At 32.4% G+C, this 17,686-nt stretch overlaps 1 protein-coding gene across 2 annotated transcripts in view; it reads left to right on the plus strand.

The window, feature by feature from the left end:
* TLK2 (tousled like kinase 2) overlaps positions 1–17,686 on the plus strand; it is a 149,662-nt gene that overhangs the window by 46,440 nt on the left and 85,536 nt on the right. Inside the window, exons 3-9 of one of the 2 annotated variants that reach the window (XM_051994940.1) lie at positions 2,617–2,688; positions 4,041–4,110; positions 5,127–5,170; positions 5,958–6,053; positions 11,828–11,995; positions 16,272–16,367; positions 17,516–17,608. In XM_051994940.1, the coding sequence (XP_051850900.1) occupies positions 2,617–2,688; positions 4,041–4,110; positions 5,127–5,170; positions 5,958–6,053; positions 11,828–11,995; positions 16,272–16,367; positions 17,516–17,608 (639 nt within the window). The remainder of the gene's footprint in view (positions 1–2,616; positions 2,689–4,040; positions 4,111–5,126; positions 5,171–5,957; positions 6,054–11,827; positions 11,996–16,271; positions 16,368–17,515; positions 17,609–17,686) is intronic. The other variant, XM_051994942.1, reaches the window with a different exon arrangement.

The raw sequence follows: 17,686 nt of genomic DNA on the forward strand, positions 1-17,686 counted from the left end.
ATGTTTAAAAATTCAATTCACCTCCTTAACTTCTTTCTTGTTTATTTTGTGGTTAGATTTATTATTGATATTATTTCATTATCTATGATACCTTTTTTTTTTTTTAAAGCAAGATGTAGTTTTTTTCCTTATTGCTTTTAATTTTTGCTTTTGCTTTGTCTGAGATCAGGATTGCTACCCCTTCTTTTTTTCTTTTTTCTTTTTTTTTTTTTAAATTTCAGCTGAAACATAATATATATTCTTCTGCTCCAGTCTTTTACTTCATGTATATCTTTCTGCTTCAGATATGTTCCTTTTAAACAACATATGATTAGATTCTGATTTTTAATCTACTCTGCTGTCTGAGAGAATTTTTTTGATTTATATTCAGTTATGATTACCAATTATATATTTTCCTCTGTCCTATTCCCCCCACCCGTTTTTACTTTTCTTTCTCCTTTTATCCAGCCTCTCCTCACCAGTATTTAATTTCTGATCACCATCTCTCTCAGTGTGTTCTCCAGTTTATCAGCCTTCTTCCCCCTTTTTTCTTTCCCTTTCCCCCTCTTTCTTCCCTTTAGGATAAGACAAATATCTATATCCAACTGAGTGTTTATGTTATTCCCTCTTTGAGCCAAATCTAATGAAAGTAAAATTTTAACAATGTTCACTTCCTCCTTCCCTTCCTTCTTTCCCTTTACTGTAATAGGTCTTTTGTACCCTTTTTTAAAAAAAATTATTTTTAACACATTGTTTTATGAATTATGTTAGAAGAGAACTTTTGCAGTTTCATGGGGTGTACTTTATCCTATTCTGCCTCCTACTTTACTCTTCTTCCAGTACAATTTTTTAATATTATTACATCAGTCATCTTGTTTCTTCACCCTTTGTCTCTATATATTTCTTCTCATTGTCCTAATAGAGATACGGTTCTCAAGAGTTACAAGTATCATCTTCTCTTTAGGGATGTAAACAGTTTTAATTATATTAAATAACATTTTTTTTTTCTTTCCTGTTTAACTTTTTATATTTGAATCAAATTTTGTATTCAGCTCTGGTCTTCTCATCAGGAAAGTTTGAAAGACCTCTGTTTCATTGAATGTCGTCTTGTGCTTTCTTCTGAAAGATTATGATCAGTTTTGTTGGATAGTTGATTCTTTTTGTAATCCAAGCTCTTTTGCCTTCTGGAATATCATATTCCAAACTCTCCAGTCCTTTAATGTAAAAGCCTGTGTAATCCTGACTGGACTCCTGAATATTTGAATTGGTTTTTTCTGGCTACTTGAAGTACATTCACTTTGACCTAATAATTCTAGAACTTGATCACAATGTTTTTTGGAGTTTTCATTTTGGGATCCTTTTCAGGAGGTGATAGGTATTTTTTTTTTCTTCCTATTACTATTTTACTATCTGGTTCTAGGATATCCGGGAAGTTTTTGCTTGGTAATTTCTTTAAAGTTGCTATCCAGGTTCTTTTCCTTTTTTTTCTGGTTCTATTTTCCAAGACACCACCCCCCCCCCTTTTTTTTTTTTTTTTTTTTTGGTAATTCTCCTGCATAACTCTCATTTCTTTTCTCAATTTTTCTCTGCCTATAGTAACTGTTTCTAAAGATAGATTTAAATGGAAGTGTTGAAATTAGCAATATTTTCTTTAATGAATGGGATCTCAATTATCCATAGATTACTTTTTTTAATCCTCTTTTCTTTTTTATTAAGTATTGTAACGTATAGCTTTGGGGGACTTTTTTTTTTTTTTAAACAAGTTGACATTATTATAAAATAGCATTTTTCGTGGTATACTAAAATTTTCCATAGTAGATTGATTCTATATGTTGCAGGAGAGAAGTCCCCCCTCTCCCCACTTTCTCAACCTCTAGAGCTCATTTTCTTTCTTCCGTTTTTCCTTTCCTCTTTTTATCATGAATTTAACAAACATGAACATTTCAATAAAGAAAAAAGATTGAGTATGAAACTGGACTTTTATGTCCAATTTATTTTTTTCAAAAGTGTATTTAACATAACAGTGACATTTCCATTTACCTTACTGAATCTTTTGCTCTATTCTCTGCTTATTTGAATTTTTTTTTCATTAATGCTTTTTTTCCATCATTATCTTTACTTACTGACTTTTCTACTTCTTATGCAACACATCTTTGTAGCCAAATTAGTATGGTCAAGAAAACCATACCAACACATTTGCTGTGTCTAAAAAGGTCTGCTATACTCATTTCCCTCAAACTTTAGATATTGACCATGATGGACTACAAGGGGAAAGGAGTTTCTCCAAGATCACTTCTTGAAAGCATTGTTATGAGGATGAATATATCTTTTACATTGAGAATTATTTGGAGAAAGAAAAGGATTCTATTAAAAATATTTTTTCTATAAGATGATTAGTATGATGGGAAATTTATGTTTCCTAGTTAATGAGGAGCTTTCATAGTTGAAAAAGTTTTAAAATAAATATTTGACTTGATTGAGATCCCAAAATAAGCAAGTTTCTGTGTCATTTTTAAGTTGCAGTTTGTATTTCTTACTAGCAATGTGAAGTTGGACAAGCCACTTTAACCTCTGCCTCATTTTCTCCAATTATCATTAAGATAATAATACTAAGTATTAATTTCTTTTTCTTTCTAGGGTCCACTTAATAGTGAGTCTTCGAACCAGAGTTTATGCAGTGTGGGGTCCTTGAGTGACAAAGAATTAGAGGTAAGAAGATAAGTTTCTAAGACTGTCATGGGTGAGAAGCAATTAAAAATCACCTAGGTATTTACCACTATATTACTAGGCATATTTTTCTGGTGGTTATATAATTGCAATATTCATTGATCTTAAGTAAGCTGCATTCCATAGTTACAACACAAGTCAACTTAGTTCCACTTGGAAGTTTGTCACTTTCAGTAGTACCAGTGATTGTACTTATGACTTCGGTAGGCCTTTATAGGTATATAGGCCTAAATTTTTTTTATGATATTTTGGAGATGCATTTTACTTGTCACTAATGATTTTTAAAGTCAGGTTTCTTTTCAAGCAGATGATTTGGCAGAAAGATGACTCCAAATCTAAAGGACTAAATTTTGAACTTTTATTAAATCAAAAACTTTAAAGCCAATTCATTGATGATCTAGATTTGTTCATTTGTTAATAATAAGTGTAAGATTCTTCTTTTAAAGAAGCTTTAAAAACAAATGATATTTGTTGATCTCTTAAATCTCAGTTTGAAGAGAAAACTAATTAGAGAAATCTTTTTTGTTTGTTTGTCCCCTTCCCCCTTTAAAAAAAAAAAAAATGATCCTCATGGCAACCTTCTTAGTTTATCATCTTAATTTTACAATTGGAGAAAATGAGGCAAAGGTTGAGTGGCTTGTCCAACTTCACATTGCTAGTAAGAAATACCATTACTAAATACTAAAAAAGAGTATTTGAACTTAGGCTTCCCAACTCCAGATCTAGCAATCTAGTTGTATCTAAGAAGTTCTCTCAGTAGAGAAAAAAACTTTAAAACAACAACAACAACTACTAAGAAACAGAAAAATGTTCAATGTTTCTTTGTTTTCTTCATTTATAAAATAATTTGTTGAAAGTGGTAAATAAATCTTTTATCAGTTTGATTTTATAAATGGTATTGAATGATGCGTAGGCTTCCAAACAAAAGGGTGCTTAGTTCTATTCTTAGGACTACTTTAGACTCCTTTCCCGTCATGTACATGTAGAAATTTTTGGAAGAACTTGTTTAAAAATTTGATTTCTAGCTTCTTTGATTTAGAAGGATTAGAAAACAACATTTTGCTAGCTTCCTGAAACACGATGAATAGCAAATGTTTGAGAGACAATTATTTCTGTGGAAAGCAATCTGCCTTCATGTTACTGTGAATTTTAAAGTAGGAATAATAGGGTAGAGGCTACTTATACGTTTCTTTTTAAGCTCTTTACAACAGGAAACAAAAACTCATTTAGGGGCTTGGCTGTGCCAGTAGGGAATTGTACCTCCTTATGCATCCTCTGTTCTTTTCATGTGCTTAAGTACCAAAATGCTAATTGTTACCTTTGATATAAAACAGACCCCTGAGAAAAAACAAAATGACCAGCGGAACCGGAAAAGGAAAGCAGAACCATATGAAACTAGCCAAGGTAATAATAACAATAATAATAACCAGTGTTCTTTTTTACCTACACAGGATTTCCTTACTATGGGTAATTGGTTTGAATACAGAGATTCCTAACGAAGAAGACCTGTTGTGCACCTCAAGAGAACATCAGGCAGATTATTACCAACTTGCCATTTTCCTCCTGACAATGCAGGGTTGTTCTTTGGCATTGCTTGCTTTTCCTATTACAAGAAAACGTAGACCTTTTGCCACAGGTTTTTCCTTTAGACTGAACATAACATCATACAGAAAAAAAGACTTGTTGGAGTGTTAAATGACTGTTTTACTATGCTCAGTGACTTTTTTATAATAGGTCTCTGAAATTCATCAAAATGCTGGGAGTCTTTCTAAATAACTATTCTTTTATGACAATCTTTGTTTAGTTGAATATTAAACCCTATTTAAATAACCCTCTACGAAAATGTCTTTAAGCAACTTGTGAAATAATAAAATGGTTTTATTGCTTGCCTTTTGCAGTTTTGAGAAATGATGGCCACAGTAGTCTTTTGCAATTTTTGCCAAAAGCTGATTTATTATGGGTCTTAGATAAGTGATCTGCAGATAGATTATCTAAGACATAAGTTCTTAGATAAAACCTAGAAATATATCTGATAATTCTAATAATTTTGTTTTGAATTATTTTCTCTTAAGTAATATTTACTTATAGAGAAGGAAGTTATTGTTAGTGAGATAAAGTTGAAGGCCTGTTTAAAAAAACAAAACCATTTAATTGTCTAAGGTCTAAGGAAAAGTACAGTATCAGAATTTCTTCCCTTTTTTTATTCAGCCAGTATTCCCAAATAAAGAAAATTTTTCATGCCATTTTATGTAATTAGTAAGTGATTGAATTGGTCATTGTTGTCATGGTAACAATAGGGGAAAATTTAAACTTTTGGGGCAGCAGCAATATATTCAGAAGTTACTTGGTGCATGAGAAGAATTAGTTCAAGATTGTAATTATCATTTTAAAAATTTGACATATTTTGGTTTAATTTTCAGGGAAAGGCACTCCTAGAGGACATAAAATTAGTGATTACTTCGAGGTAAGTAACTGAATGAAAAATTTCTTGTGGAAAATTTCTTTTCATTTGAGTTTTATGATCTAATTGTATAAAAAACAAATAGTTCCTCTCTCAGAATCAATATTTCTAGTTGTTGAGCTAAGGAGTTTGAGAATTTGACAGCACTATACATATTTATTTAGACTATTATCTATCAAAAATTCAAACTTGTGTAGTTAGAATGGTTGTCCAATGCTTGTTAGAATCCAAATGAAAGTATTTCTCTAGTGAGCAGATCTCTTGTCAATAAGGTTTTTTGGTAAAGTATTTTATTTCTGTGTAAATATCAGTATACTTATAAATCAGTGGAGTGCATAGTATGTTTATACTAACTACTGGTTAGTGAAGCTGATTTTTTTTTTTTCTTATTAGTATTTCCAGTAAATTGTGTATACCTCTTAGGGTATATTTTTGGCATAAGAAGAATATTTAGAATAGTTTTTACCTTCAGCTTCTTAACTCTTTTATCTGTTTCCTTTAGCTCACTTACATTGGAGCTCCACAGGAAAATGTGTTGCATTGTTATTTTTCAATTTTTTCACAACATAATGTTCTCTCTTTGGGAAGAAACAGATTGTCTGGGTCAAAGCGACAGGATTTTTTTTTTTTTTTTTTTTTTTTTTTAAGTTTTTGTTTTGGTTTTTAGGGCAAAAGGCCCTCTAGTGAACTGTCAAAAGCTGGGGTCTATTGTGGCTTTGATCTTCCTGCTTTTCCTTATTTGAAATATAGCATTGTTGTGAATTATTTATATCCATTTTTCTCTGACCAGTTTGCTGGGGGAACCGGACCAGGGACCAGCCCTGGTAGAAGTGTTCCACCTGTTGCACGATCCTCACCACAACATTCCTTATCTAATCCCTTACCAGTAAGTATTCACATGTTAAAGGATTTTTTAAAAAGCCAAGGAGATTCACATAAATTTTGCCTTGGATTAATTATGAATGGAAACTGAGGGGGGTGGCAAATGGAAGTGGGAGAAAAGTCAATAGTTTGAAGTATCATGAGACTCTTAGTTGTATTTGGTGAATCCAATTTTCATATAAAATGGGCTAGGGGGAGGAGAAGGAATGACAACATTTGTAAATTTATTGTGTGTGCAGCAACACTAAGCTCCATCACAGAGTTATTATTAATCCAAATTGCAAAAATATGTATCCTTGCAAAGCTTTGGTTTTATAGTATATTTTCTGGCTTTATTCGATGTGAGACAGCTTAATTGTTCTTGGCATATTCTGGGCTATACTTTATTAGTTTTATCACTTGCTAAGTCTTGTCAATTTTAGCTTTACAACAAATTTCTAATCTATCCCCTTCTCTCTAACTTCTTCTCTACCCTAATTAAGATTTTATTACTTCTTGACTAAGATAACTGTAGTAGTCTCCTAATTGGTTTTCCTTCCTCCAGTCTCTCCCTTTTCTAATCTGTTTTCCATATTTTTATCAGAAGAATAGTGCTAAAGTACAAGACTGATCATATCACTTCTCTAGTTCAGAAAGTTCCAGTGGCTCCCCGTTATTTCTGTCTAGGATACAATACAAAATCTCCTGTTTTATATTCAAGACTCTTTTAACAAAATGGTTTCAGCTTATCTTTTCAGATTTATTATGTTATATATTCTTCATTCACTCTGGTCCAGCCAAGCTGATTGAACTGCTTTTCATTGTATGCAACATAACAATTCAAGCATCTATTCCTTTGTTATCAATTGACTTTCATGCCTGGAATGTACTTTTTTTTTTTTAATCTCAACATTTTAAAATCCATACTTGCCTTCAAAATTCAGTTTTAAGTACCATCTCCTAAAGTGGACCTTTTCTAAATTCTCTACTGACTGAGACTCCCTTCTGAAAGCATATGTGGGTTTTTTTTAAATTTGGTTTTGGGGTTTTTTTTTGGTCAATAGAATGTAAGTTGATAGAGATCAGGGACTATTTTTGTCTTATCTCTAATGCCTAGCATAATAATTGGTACTTAGTAGGTGATGTAATCTATGGTGTGGGGTTTAGCACCAAATGTTGAGATTTGGACATGTGAAGAATTCACAATATCCATTCTTTTTGGCAAAGGGTAGATTTATTTAGGGTGTAGGTTACAGACAAAATGAAGGGATACAAGATAAATAGAAGTGGGAGAGCATGAAGAGACTTAAGTTCCTCAGTGGAACTCAAAATTACCCAGTAGAAAGGGTTTTTAGAACCCTATGAAGAAAGACACCACAATTGTATGGCCAATTGAAGCAGGTTAAGTTCCTAAAAGGATTTAGCAAAGAACTAGGGACAAGAAGACAAATTTATAGGAAAAGTTAGAGAGACCAGAGCTTCATATTACTTACTTGCCAATTTTATGGCTTACAGGTAGGTTTAAGAAGTGTTTTATTCACGGTTGTCTCAGGAACTTAGTTATCACTGACCAACAGATTATATTCTTAAGGCCAGGAAACTTTAGAATCATTGACAGACATATTGTTAGAACAATAGCATTCTAAGGTCAGGGGACCTCAGGATTATTATTATATTTCTCCTAGAAGACATACTTAATAAAATCTTGTCCATTGACTAACAGTTTTATATTAGCAATTTCATACTTATTTCTTAAAAGATTTAGTTTTGAGATTGAATTTCTAGTCTTCATTTGCATCTTACAAATAACATTTTTCTTAGAATTTTAGAGAGAAATTGGATTAATCACACTTAATTCCTTTGAATTGTTAGTTTTGCTGTTGCTTTTCTAGATCTGTGATTGGGATGTGGTGGGGTTTCTCAGTGAGGAAATATCTCCTACCAATGAAAACCAATAACTATTCTTTAACTTTGTAGTGTTAGAAAACTATTTGTGACTCAAACCTAGATGTTCCTGACTTGGAGGTTGATCTTTATTGTATTTATATTTCTTTTTATTAATACTATGCCAAATTAAAGGAGAAACTTGCAATCTGAGTAGCTGCTGCATGGCTTTTTTTAGGAGCTTGAAAGGACAAAGAACTTGATAGGAAGTCAGGAAACTTGGGTTTTTATTCCACCTCTAGTTGCTGATTTTTGGGGGAGTGGGGAGGAGGTTGCTTAATTTTCTTCAGTTTAATTTGTAAATTGAGTAATATTGTGTCCTCTCACACACAGAACAGTAGGAAGTATTAAGGATTAGTAAGAGCTATAGTTTGCTTTTACAGATTCTTTGGATAAAGATAAAAATACTTGCAGTATATTCTTATTTCTCTTGTATTTTTAAACACCAAGTAGTATATTATAAATTTTACATCCAGGGAAGTATTTATATTCTCTAAACCACAAAGACTTAGACAAATGAAAATATTTAGCCATTATTTTGTAATTGTCTTGACATCAACATTTTAATATTTTAATTTGTATAACTGTTTTGAAAATGTTTTTTGTGGTTCAAGCCTGCATATTTTGATATGCTGAATTAAGTAGTGAAACCTTTGTTTTTTTGTATCCCTTTAATTTTTTATAAGCTCTTGAACATGAATTTTTAAATTCTTTAGCGTTAAGAAAGATAAATGAGATTACAGAAATGGAAATTTTGGGGAATATATTCTGTTGTCAATCTATAGCTCATGGATCCCTGTGGTTCCAAAATCCATTCTGAAACTGTAAATTAGCAAACACTGTCTGCTGATTGTTAAAACTTGAACTTGAATTTTTTCAGATGTTTGTAGATTCTTTTGTTTCTAAGAAAATATAGACAGTTATTGTGTGACTAAATGAATTTGCATTTTATTAATCAATATATACTAATACTAATACGTATTAATTTTTAGAACTTTGTGAAACTTTTTGTGATTTATGTTCAGAATTCAGATATGGTAGATAGGGAGGTTCATTTCTCTGTGTCAGATTGACCTCCTCCTTTCATCAAGAGAACTGAACTTTATGTCTGAGAGAGCTCTCTGTTAGATCTGCAATGAATAATGACTGAAAAGCAGTAATTCTTTTCATTTATATACTTATAAATATAGTAACAATTTTAAATGCACATTAGGCTCCCAAAGGGGAACCATGGATCCCTATTTTTTTATATAGCTGTTAAAGATTGGAGAACTCTCTTTGTTCCATACAGATAAGGAAGTAATTTATTTTTTATTCATTTATATGTATTTCTATTCTTTTTTAATATGAGTATTTGGCTCTTTGTGTAAAAATAAGTTTGGCTCCTCATCTTGTTATAAAATAAGCTAAGTAATAAGTAAGTGTCATATAGCACTTTAGACCAGGGGGTGACATACTATGGCCAGTAGGCCAAATTTGGATGAGGTGTGCTTTGTGCTTAGCTTTCCTTGAGCTAAGAATTTTTTTTTTTTTACAATAACTTTTTATTGACAGAATCCATGCCAGGGTAATTTTTTTTTTTACATTATCCCTTGCACTCGCTTCTGTTCTGATTTTTCTCCTTCCTCCCTCCATCCCCTTCCCTAGATGGCAAGCAGTCCTATATATGTTAAATATGTTGCAGTATATCCTAGATACAATATATGTTTGCAGAATCGAACAGTTCTCTTGTTGCACAGGGAGAATTGGATTCAGAAGGTAAAAATAACCCGGGAAGAAAAACAAAAATGCAAATAGTTCACATTCATTTCCCAGTGTTCTTTCTTTGGAGGTAGCTGCTTCTGTCCATCATTTATCAATTGAAACTTGAGTTAGGTCTCTTTGTCAAAAAAATCCACTTCCATCAGAATACATCCTCATACAATATCGTTGTTGAAGTATATAATGATCTCCTGGTTCTGCTTATTTCACTTAGCATCAGTTCATGTAAGTCTCTCCAAGCCTCTCTGTATTCATCCTGCTGGTCATTTCTTACAGAACAATAATATTCCATAACATTCATATACCACAATTTATCCAGCCGTTCTCCAATTCATGGGCATCCATTCAATTTCCAGTTTCTAGCCACTACAGACAGGGCTGCCACAAATATTTTGGAACATACAGGGCCCTTTCCCTTGTTTAGTATCTCTTTGGGGTATATGCCCAGTTTGATAACTTTTTGGGCATAATTCCAGATTGCTCTCCAGAATGGTTGAATTTGTTCACAACTCCACCAACAATGCATCACTGTCCCAGTTTTCCCTCATCCCCTCCAACATTCATCATTATTTTTTCCTGTCATCTTGAGCTAAGAATTTTTAAATGTAAAAACCATTCCTAACTTGGGGCCCTAAGGCTTTCAAAAACTTGACTCCTCTTCTTTAGACTGTTAAGTATACTATAAATGAATAAACACTTGATCTTAGTAATCATCTGTCCTCTAATTTGCTAATGAGTATTTGTTTAAAAAAAAAAATTAAAAGGGCTTCAGACAACTTTCTCCATATTATTTTCAGGACTTTGTTTCTTTAGAAAGGGTACTTTAAATTGATGAAAGTTGTATTTAAAATTCACTTAGCATTTTAGAGCCAGAGCTGCATTGAAGACAAGAAGTGAGAATGTTACAGTTAATGGATATTACAAAGTACTTTGGAGTCTTAACTCTATAACACTCAACTCTTTTGGTGTTCACTTCCATAATACTCATATAATATGGCTAAACTCGATTCGAATGGATCAAAAATGAACTTGCCTCACCACATTCTATTCTGTAGCAAACAGTATCATGGTAAAGTTCTAATGTATTTAATAGTATTGTCTTTCTTTTTCTTTTTCTTTTTTCTTTTTTTTTTTTTTTTTTTGGCTGAGGCAAGTGGTCAGATTTAAACTCAGGTCCTCATGATTTGAAGGCTGGTGCTCTGTCCACTGTGCCATCTAGCTGCCCATGTTTTCTTTTTCTAAATTAAGTGGAAATAACTGAAGAGTAATTAACCTCCAAATTAAAAACCCTAAGACAGGTTTGTTTAGGTCACTACTATGCAGAATAGGGGAGGGTATTTTGTGATTAATTTTGGATTTTTCAAATCATGTGGTGAATTCAAATGACTATTCATAAAGGCAGTATAATATAATTGAATTAACACTGGCTATCTGTTTAAAGAGATATAGGGAATAGGGACTGGACTGGCATTGTCTCATTATCATGCAAGTCAGCACTTCCTCTGTATTATGTGATCTTAAGGGAGTTGCCTCCAGTTCTCTGAGCTTACTTGACCTGTCCAGAGTCATACAACCAGCATAGGTCAAAGGCTAAACTTGAAATCCACTTTTGAGGCTAGCTCTGAATTCAAGAGATAGTTAAGCTATCTCTTGGAGGATCTGGTTTAGAACGTGCTTTTGTCACTGGTTTCCAACATAACTCTGAGTAGCTCTTTGAATTTCATTGGGCCTCTGTTTTTTCTTTCTTTTTTTTTTTTTCTTGTTGTTTTTTTTTCGTGTGTGTGTGTGTGTGTGTGTGTGTGTGTGTGTGTGTGTGTGTTTGTGTGTGTCTTGTGAAATAGTGGCTGGGATTCCAGATGGTCTCTGAGGTGTTCCATTGAGATTGACTGAAATGTTTTCTGCTTAAATATAAGTAGACATAATGTGTTATGTTCTTAATGATTGATTTCAGAGTCATTGTGTGTCTTGTTTTTTGTTCATGTATTTTTGGATTTGCCGGCTGTGTGTTCTTGACCTGACACCGATGCATGTTTTGGCAGAACCTGAGTTGTTCTTCATGTCTAAGGTGTATGTTTGCTTTAATATGTGTTCCAGCGGCGAGTGGAGCAGCCGCTGTATGGTCTAGATGGCAGTGCTGCAAAGGAGGCACAGGAAGAACACTCGGCTCTGCCAACCCTGATGTCGGTGATGCTGGCAAAACCTCGGCTTGACACTGAGCAGCTGGCACAGCGGGGAGCCGGCCTCTGCTTCACTTTTGTCTCGGTGAGCAGTAAACCTGAGCTCCTGTGTGTAATTAAAAGTTATAATCTGCAAATTTATATGTAAATATACTAAAATATTAATTTTTGAGGGAGTATTAGTCCTACTGTTTCCTTTTAGTCAGCACTTGTACATTTGTTTCTTAAAGATCTTTAAATACTTCCACATTAAATCATAGGACATCCTGAGAAGGGGAATGTATTAACTTTATTTTATTGGTAGGAGACTTTCATGAGGTGACTCAGAGTGAAGCAATCCCATTACATGGAAAAATTTCTTATACTTTTAAAAATTTCTAAACCCCAACCTATTGATTTCAAGCATATTTGCCAAAACAAATCAATATAGTACAAACTTTTCTCAATGAATAAGTGGGTAATATGTATAGTATTTTTCAAATAAGTGAGTTAGAACATCAGTTTACCACTTCTAAAGTTCCTAGATTACTAGACTTGGGAATTGGGAAGACCTACATTTTTAAATCCTTCCTCATATATTTGTTTACTAGCTATGTAACCCAGAGCAAATAATTTAATTTCTCTCAGCCTCAGTTTTCTCATCTGTAAAATAGTGATAATGGTAGCACATACCTCATAAGGTTGTCATGAAGATTAGATGAGGAAAAAAATCTCAAACTCCAGTTTATGCAAGGACAACTTTTCCATTAGTCATTTCGGCTTTTATTTATTAATTGTACTTCTTTATTTATAGCAGAACTTGACTAATAATTATAGCTTTTCTTTATTTTTATGCTTAGAATCAAGTCATTATTTAAAATGTTTCTAAGTTGTTTTATTATCCAAAACTGTAAACATGTCTTTTGCTATTATGTACAGAATTTTAAGTTTTTCGATTTGAAAGATCTTCAGTATCATTTGGTTTGACCTCCAAATTGATTATAGCAAAATGGTCTTTCCTTTATACCATTGAAAAAATTTAAATTTTTAAAAAGAAATTTAGGGCTCGTACTTATTGCAGGTGAGCTATCATCTTTTCTCCCTCTCTTCACACACCCTTACATCTTTATGTGCACCTTCTTAGCAAGTTAGCCAAACCTTTTCCTCTACTTTTCCTTTAAAACCCCAGTCTAGTGAATTCTGAGTTTGTTTCCCCCCTCAGTCTTTAGGGAGGTCAGAAGTATATAATGTGATGTGCTAGAGTTGAAATCAGTAGTCTTAAATTCAAATTTTGGCTCTGCAACCTATGTGGCCTTGGGCAAAGTCTCTTAATCTCAGTTTCCTTATCTATTAAATGAGGATATTAAACTAAATTATGTCTCAGTACCCTTTCTGTTCTAAATCTTGGTTATGCAAACATTTGTACAGAGGTGTTTTATAATCCCATCTATTCCTAAATTCCAACCTTCCAAAAATTTATCTAGTAGGGAAAGTCTCAATTTCATTTATTCATTGTGCTCCTTCTCTCCCCAACCCCCTCTTTCCCCTACTCCCATCAAAGGCAAGGGGTATGGATTATTTTCTATTTAATTTTATTCTGACGTCAAGCAGAGTTCTTTTTACAGAGTAGATGACTAACAACATTTTTAAATTGAATTGATGCTCACCATAAAAAAAAAAAAACTACTTCTTTGTTCTCTTGCAGCTCATGCTTTTTAAAATAACTAAATCTAAAATTAGGATGGTCATAGAAAGGGAAACCATGGAAAGTATTTATGTTTACAATTTTGTTAATAGACTAACAGCTTAAAGGTTTTTTGTATATAGTAATATTCTATTTCTTTTTCTAGAAGCAAGTTTAGTAGAGGGTAACCCTAGATTTTGTTGTTTCGGGGAAACTTTCTTAGGGAAGCAAGATAAAGAATTCTGCAGACAATTGAGACTGACATTTAGATTAAAGAACAAGCCAGATGTCTGGAAAAAGATGCAACATAATAGAAGACCAAAAAATACATTGTTTTGCTTTCTATTTTTCTAGCTCCTAAAATCTACATTTTTTGTTTCTTTTGTAGTTTAGGGGATTTTTATTTATACATATATGTATATGTGTATGTGTATACATACATATATATGTGTGTATATATGTGAATGATAGATATTTCCTTTTAATTTTTTTCTTAATTACACTCTCAACAAAAACTGTTAACATATGTCTTAAAATTTTGAATTTCAAATTCTTTTCTTTCTTCCCTCTCTTCTTTCCTTTTTGAGAAGGCACACTGTTTGATATATACAATGTACATGTGCAACCATTTTCCTCCTTCCCTCTCCCATTATAGTTTCTGAGAGAAAAACAAAGCAAATAAAATCTTATAGCATAAGAAAACTCTGCTTATCCTTACCTACTTCCACTCCCCAAGTCAAATTTTTAGTTCCTCACACACATTTGTCTCCACTCTGGTAAAATGATGTGTGAAATAATCATTGAAACAAGAGAAACTTACTAATAAGTTTCAGCCATAAGACCATATTGTTGGGAAACCAGTTGCCCAGACAAAGAAAGTTATTCATAGACTAGTTGTAGCAGATGACAAATTTTACTTTTCCCTGAAAGAAATTAGGAATAAACTGTATCTATTTTTAAGAAGTTGAATATGTTTGCTAATCAGGGAATGGTGAGCAGCCCGTTTTAACAGCTACAAAATTCAAATCTCTAGCAATGTACATTTTCAATGTGATAGGTCCTAATGAGACAAAATAGCTAAAAATTAAAAAAAAAACTTTAAAAAAGTTTTGTTTATACATCTTATTTGAAACAAAGGTTTAATAAAGTCTTTCTGTAGCTTAAAAGAAAAAAAAACACAAAAGAGAAAACTGTTTGGGTGTAAAGCTGGATTATATCTCCTTGCCAGCCAGTCCAAACAACATGCTCTTTAAAGTTCCTGCCAATTCTATTTGATCTTGCTGAGAACTAGAACTGAAATAAACTGCATGATTTTTAATGCTTTTAATTGTTTTGTGCTTTTATACTTTTTAAAGTGCTTTCACTTGGTATTTCTTGGGTGAGTTTTTCCTGGACCAAAGTAGTTCCCTTTTATTGTGAGCGTAATGGTTAGAGCACTGGATTTGAAATCATTGATACTGTAACTTAATCTCTTTGAGAAGGTTTCTTTTTCTTTAAATTAAGAATAATAATGTATTGGTACCTATCTCTTGGCATTATGGTGAACCAGATTATTATATAAGAGCTTTATATAAAGAGATAGATGTAGAAAGTATTTTGAAAATTTTAAAGTGTGTCAAGTTTTTCTTTAATAGTGTCACTTAATTTTTTCCTAACAAAATTTTACTTTCATCTTAGTTTCCCACTGTTACTTTCTACATTCCTTTCCTGGAATTCTTAGAAATAGTTTTCATTGATTTAGAAGTCATTCTCAGATATCAGCAGGGGACTGAAAGAGGAATAAAATTCTCTGAGTTGTTGGAATAACTTTCACAGAATCCATCAACTTAGAAAGGTATCCTCAGATAGTCATTTGGAGCTTATTGACATTTTTTAATAGTCCTAACACTGTAAAAAGTTGTAAAATACAGTTATTTAATATTTCAAACTAAGTTAGATTCAGATTAAGAGAGGAGAGAGATAAGACATTCATTGATGGTAGAAATGACAAGCAACAAGGAATAGAAAAACTAATAATATAACAGTATAATAGTTGATATTTTAGTGTTGACCCAGAATTATCAAGAAGTAAAGCCATATTATACTTTGTGTCACAATGCGCATATGTTTTATTTAAAGTTCTTAAATTAGAAGAAGTTTTAACATTCCTTATCCTTCATCTTTGGTGAGTCTGTTTCACATGTGTGTTTGGAAACAGATTTTTAAAAGGCATATTGCATGTGTGCTTCAGTGATGAAATTTTAGGAAAAATGCATAAAGTATTTTAATCTAAAAGAGCATTGAATTATATACAATAAATAAGTTATAGCATTAGAAGTTCACCTGGGTTTTTATTATTTTAAAAAAAAATTATTTTCACCTGAATTTTTTGATAGCCAAGTGTTTATGGATTATTGTTTACTTAGCTGGATAGGTTATGTGTTAAGAGTTAAGTATTACAGATTTAATTCATTAGATTTAAGAGTTGGACCTTAGAGATCACCTTGCCTACTTAGGGTTTTTCCTGTAAATGATTTATTTTTGTGATGTTGGGAGAAAAGACTGGAATAGTTAAAGTTATGTTCTGGCAACATGGTCTATACTTTTTACTTGTGTGTTGATAATGAATGATAAATCCTTATTTATATTTAAAAAGTTGCATTCTTAGTTTTTGGGTGAAAATTAGAAACCTGGTGATTGATCTTGTGTTTTATTACAGGCTCAGCAAGGCAGCCCTTCTTCTACTGGATCTGGTAACACAGAGCATTCCTGCAGTTCCCAAAAACAAATTTCCATCCAGCACAAACAGACACAGGTATAATATGATAAAGGGTGCAAGAAACAACTTACTTAGGAGTGCATCATGCTACATATAAAAGATGTCGTTTCTCAGTTTTTTCATACCAGTATTCTGTTTTCTGATGGAAAACATACTGTAGTATTTTAATTTCTTTCTATGTCTATTAACTTCATAGCTCGTTAAAAAGAAAAATTGAGAGATTTTTATTTTGTGCATGAATTAGGCTATGTTGGGAACTATTTTAACTCTGAGGTTGTCATTTTAGTACTTTTAATTAGAAAATTTTATGCTGCTTAGTACCTTAAAAAGATACTGTGCTTTGAGAAGCACATTTAAAATAAAAAATTATGTAACTAGCAAGACCTTTTTTTCCCCAAAACTAACAGTGAACTACCATATTCATGTTGCTTATTTAAGTATTCCATGAGAAATTTTAACTCATGTAGCTTTATCTACTTAGTTAAGGTCCAGATTTTAACAGCTAGGAGGGACTGGACTGAACATCTAGTTCAAGTCCCTCATTTCATGTTGAAAAAGAAAACCCCTTGGGTGTATTTACTCCATTTTGCAGTATTTTGATGACCAGATGAATGAAATACAAATGATTTTTTTCAGTCTGATTTGGTACTGTTATCTTTAGTACAATATACTTGGCATTCTGAGAATGTACATAGTTTCAGAAGCCAAATTTTCCATTGTAGAAGATAACACTACTTCCCTTCCTATGTCCCACTCCCCCACCTTCAGTTCTCTGGATAATTTTGTAATCAATATTTTAAATCTGTTTGTTGTTGTTGTTGCTTTTTTGTTCCCACTAGATGGCATGTTTGTTCCTTATAAGACATTTCTTATATGAAGTCTAGTTCTAATCAAGTCTAATCAAATTGGCTCACTTCTGTAGTGCTGCATTTCTGTATTTTTCATACCTTCCATTAGTGTATCATCCCTGGTTTCTGAGATAGGAAGTGGTTTGTGAATGCTAGCCCGCATTTAGTCTTATTGAGAAACAGTTTATGGTTAAAGAATGGCCTAGGTCATTTACATATGCTAATATTATAGAACCTTAGAATATAAGGACAAAGGGTTAAATCTGTGCTTCTGTATAGACGCGACATTCTTAGAGGATAACTCTTTGTGTTGTTTTTTTTTTTTTCTCACTACAGTCTGACCTCACGATAGAAAAAATATCTGCATTAGAAAACAGTAAGAATTCTGATCTGGAGAAGAAGGAGGGGAGAATAGACGATTTATTGAGAGTGAGTGTTTAATTATATTTATTTGAGAGAAAAACATAAGATGTTTATATTTGGAGCATTTGAAGCATAGCATCAAAT

This window comes from Antechinus flavipes, chromosome 4 (genome assembly GCF_016432865.1).
Source record: "Antechinus flavipes isolate AdamAnt ecotype Samford, QLD, Australia chromosome 4, AdamAnt_v2, whole genome shotgun sequence".
Classification (NCBI taxonomy): Eukaryota; Metazoa; Chordata; class Mammalia; order Dasyuromorphia; family Dasyuridae; genus Antechinus; species Antechinus flavipes.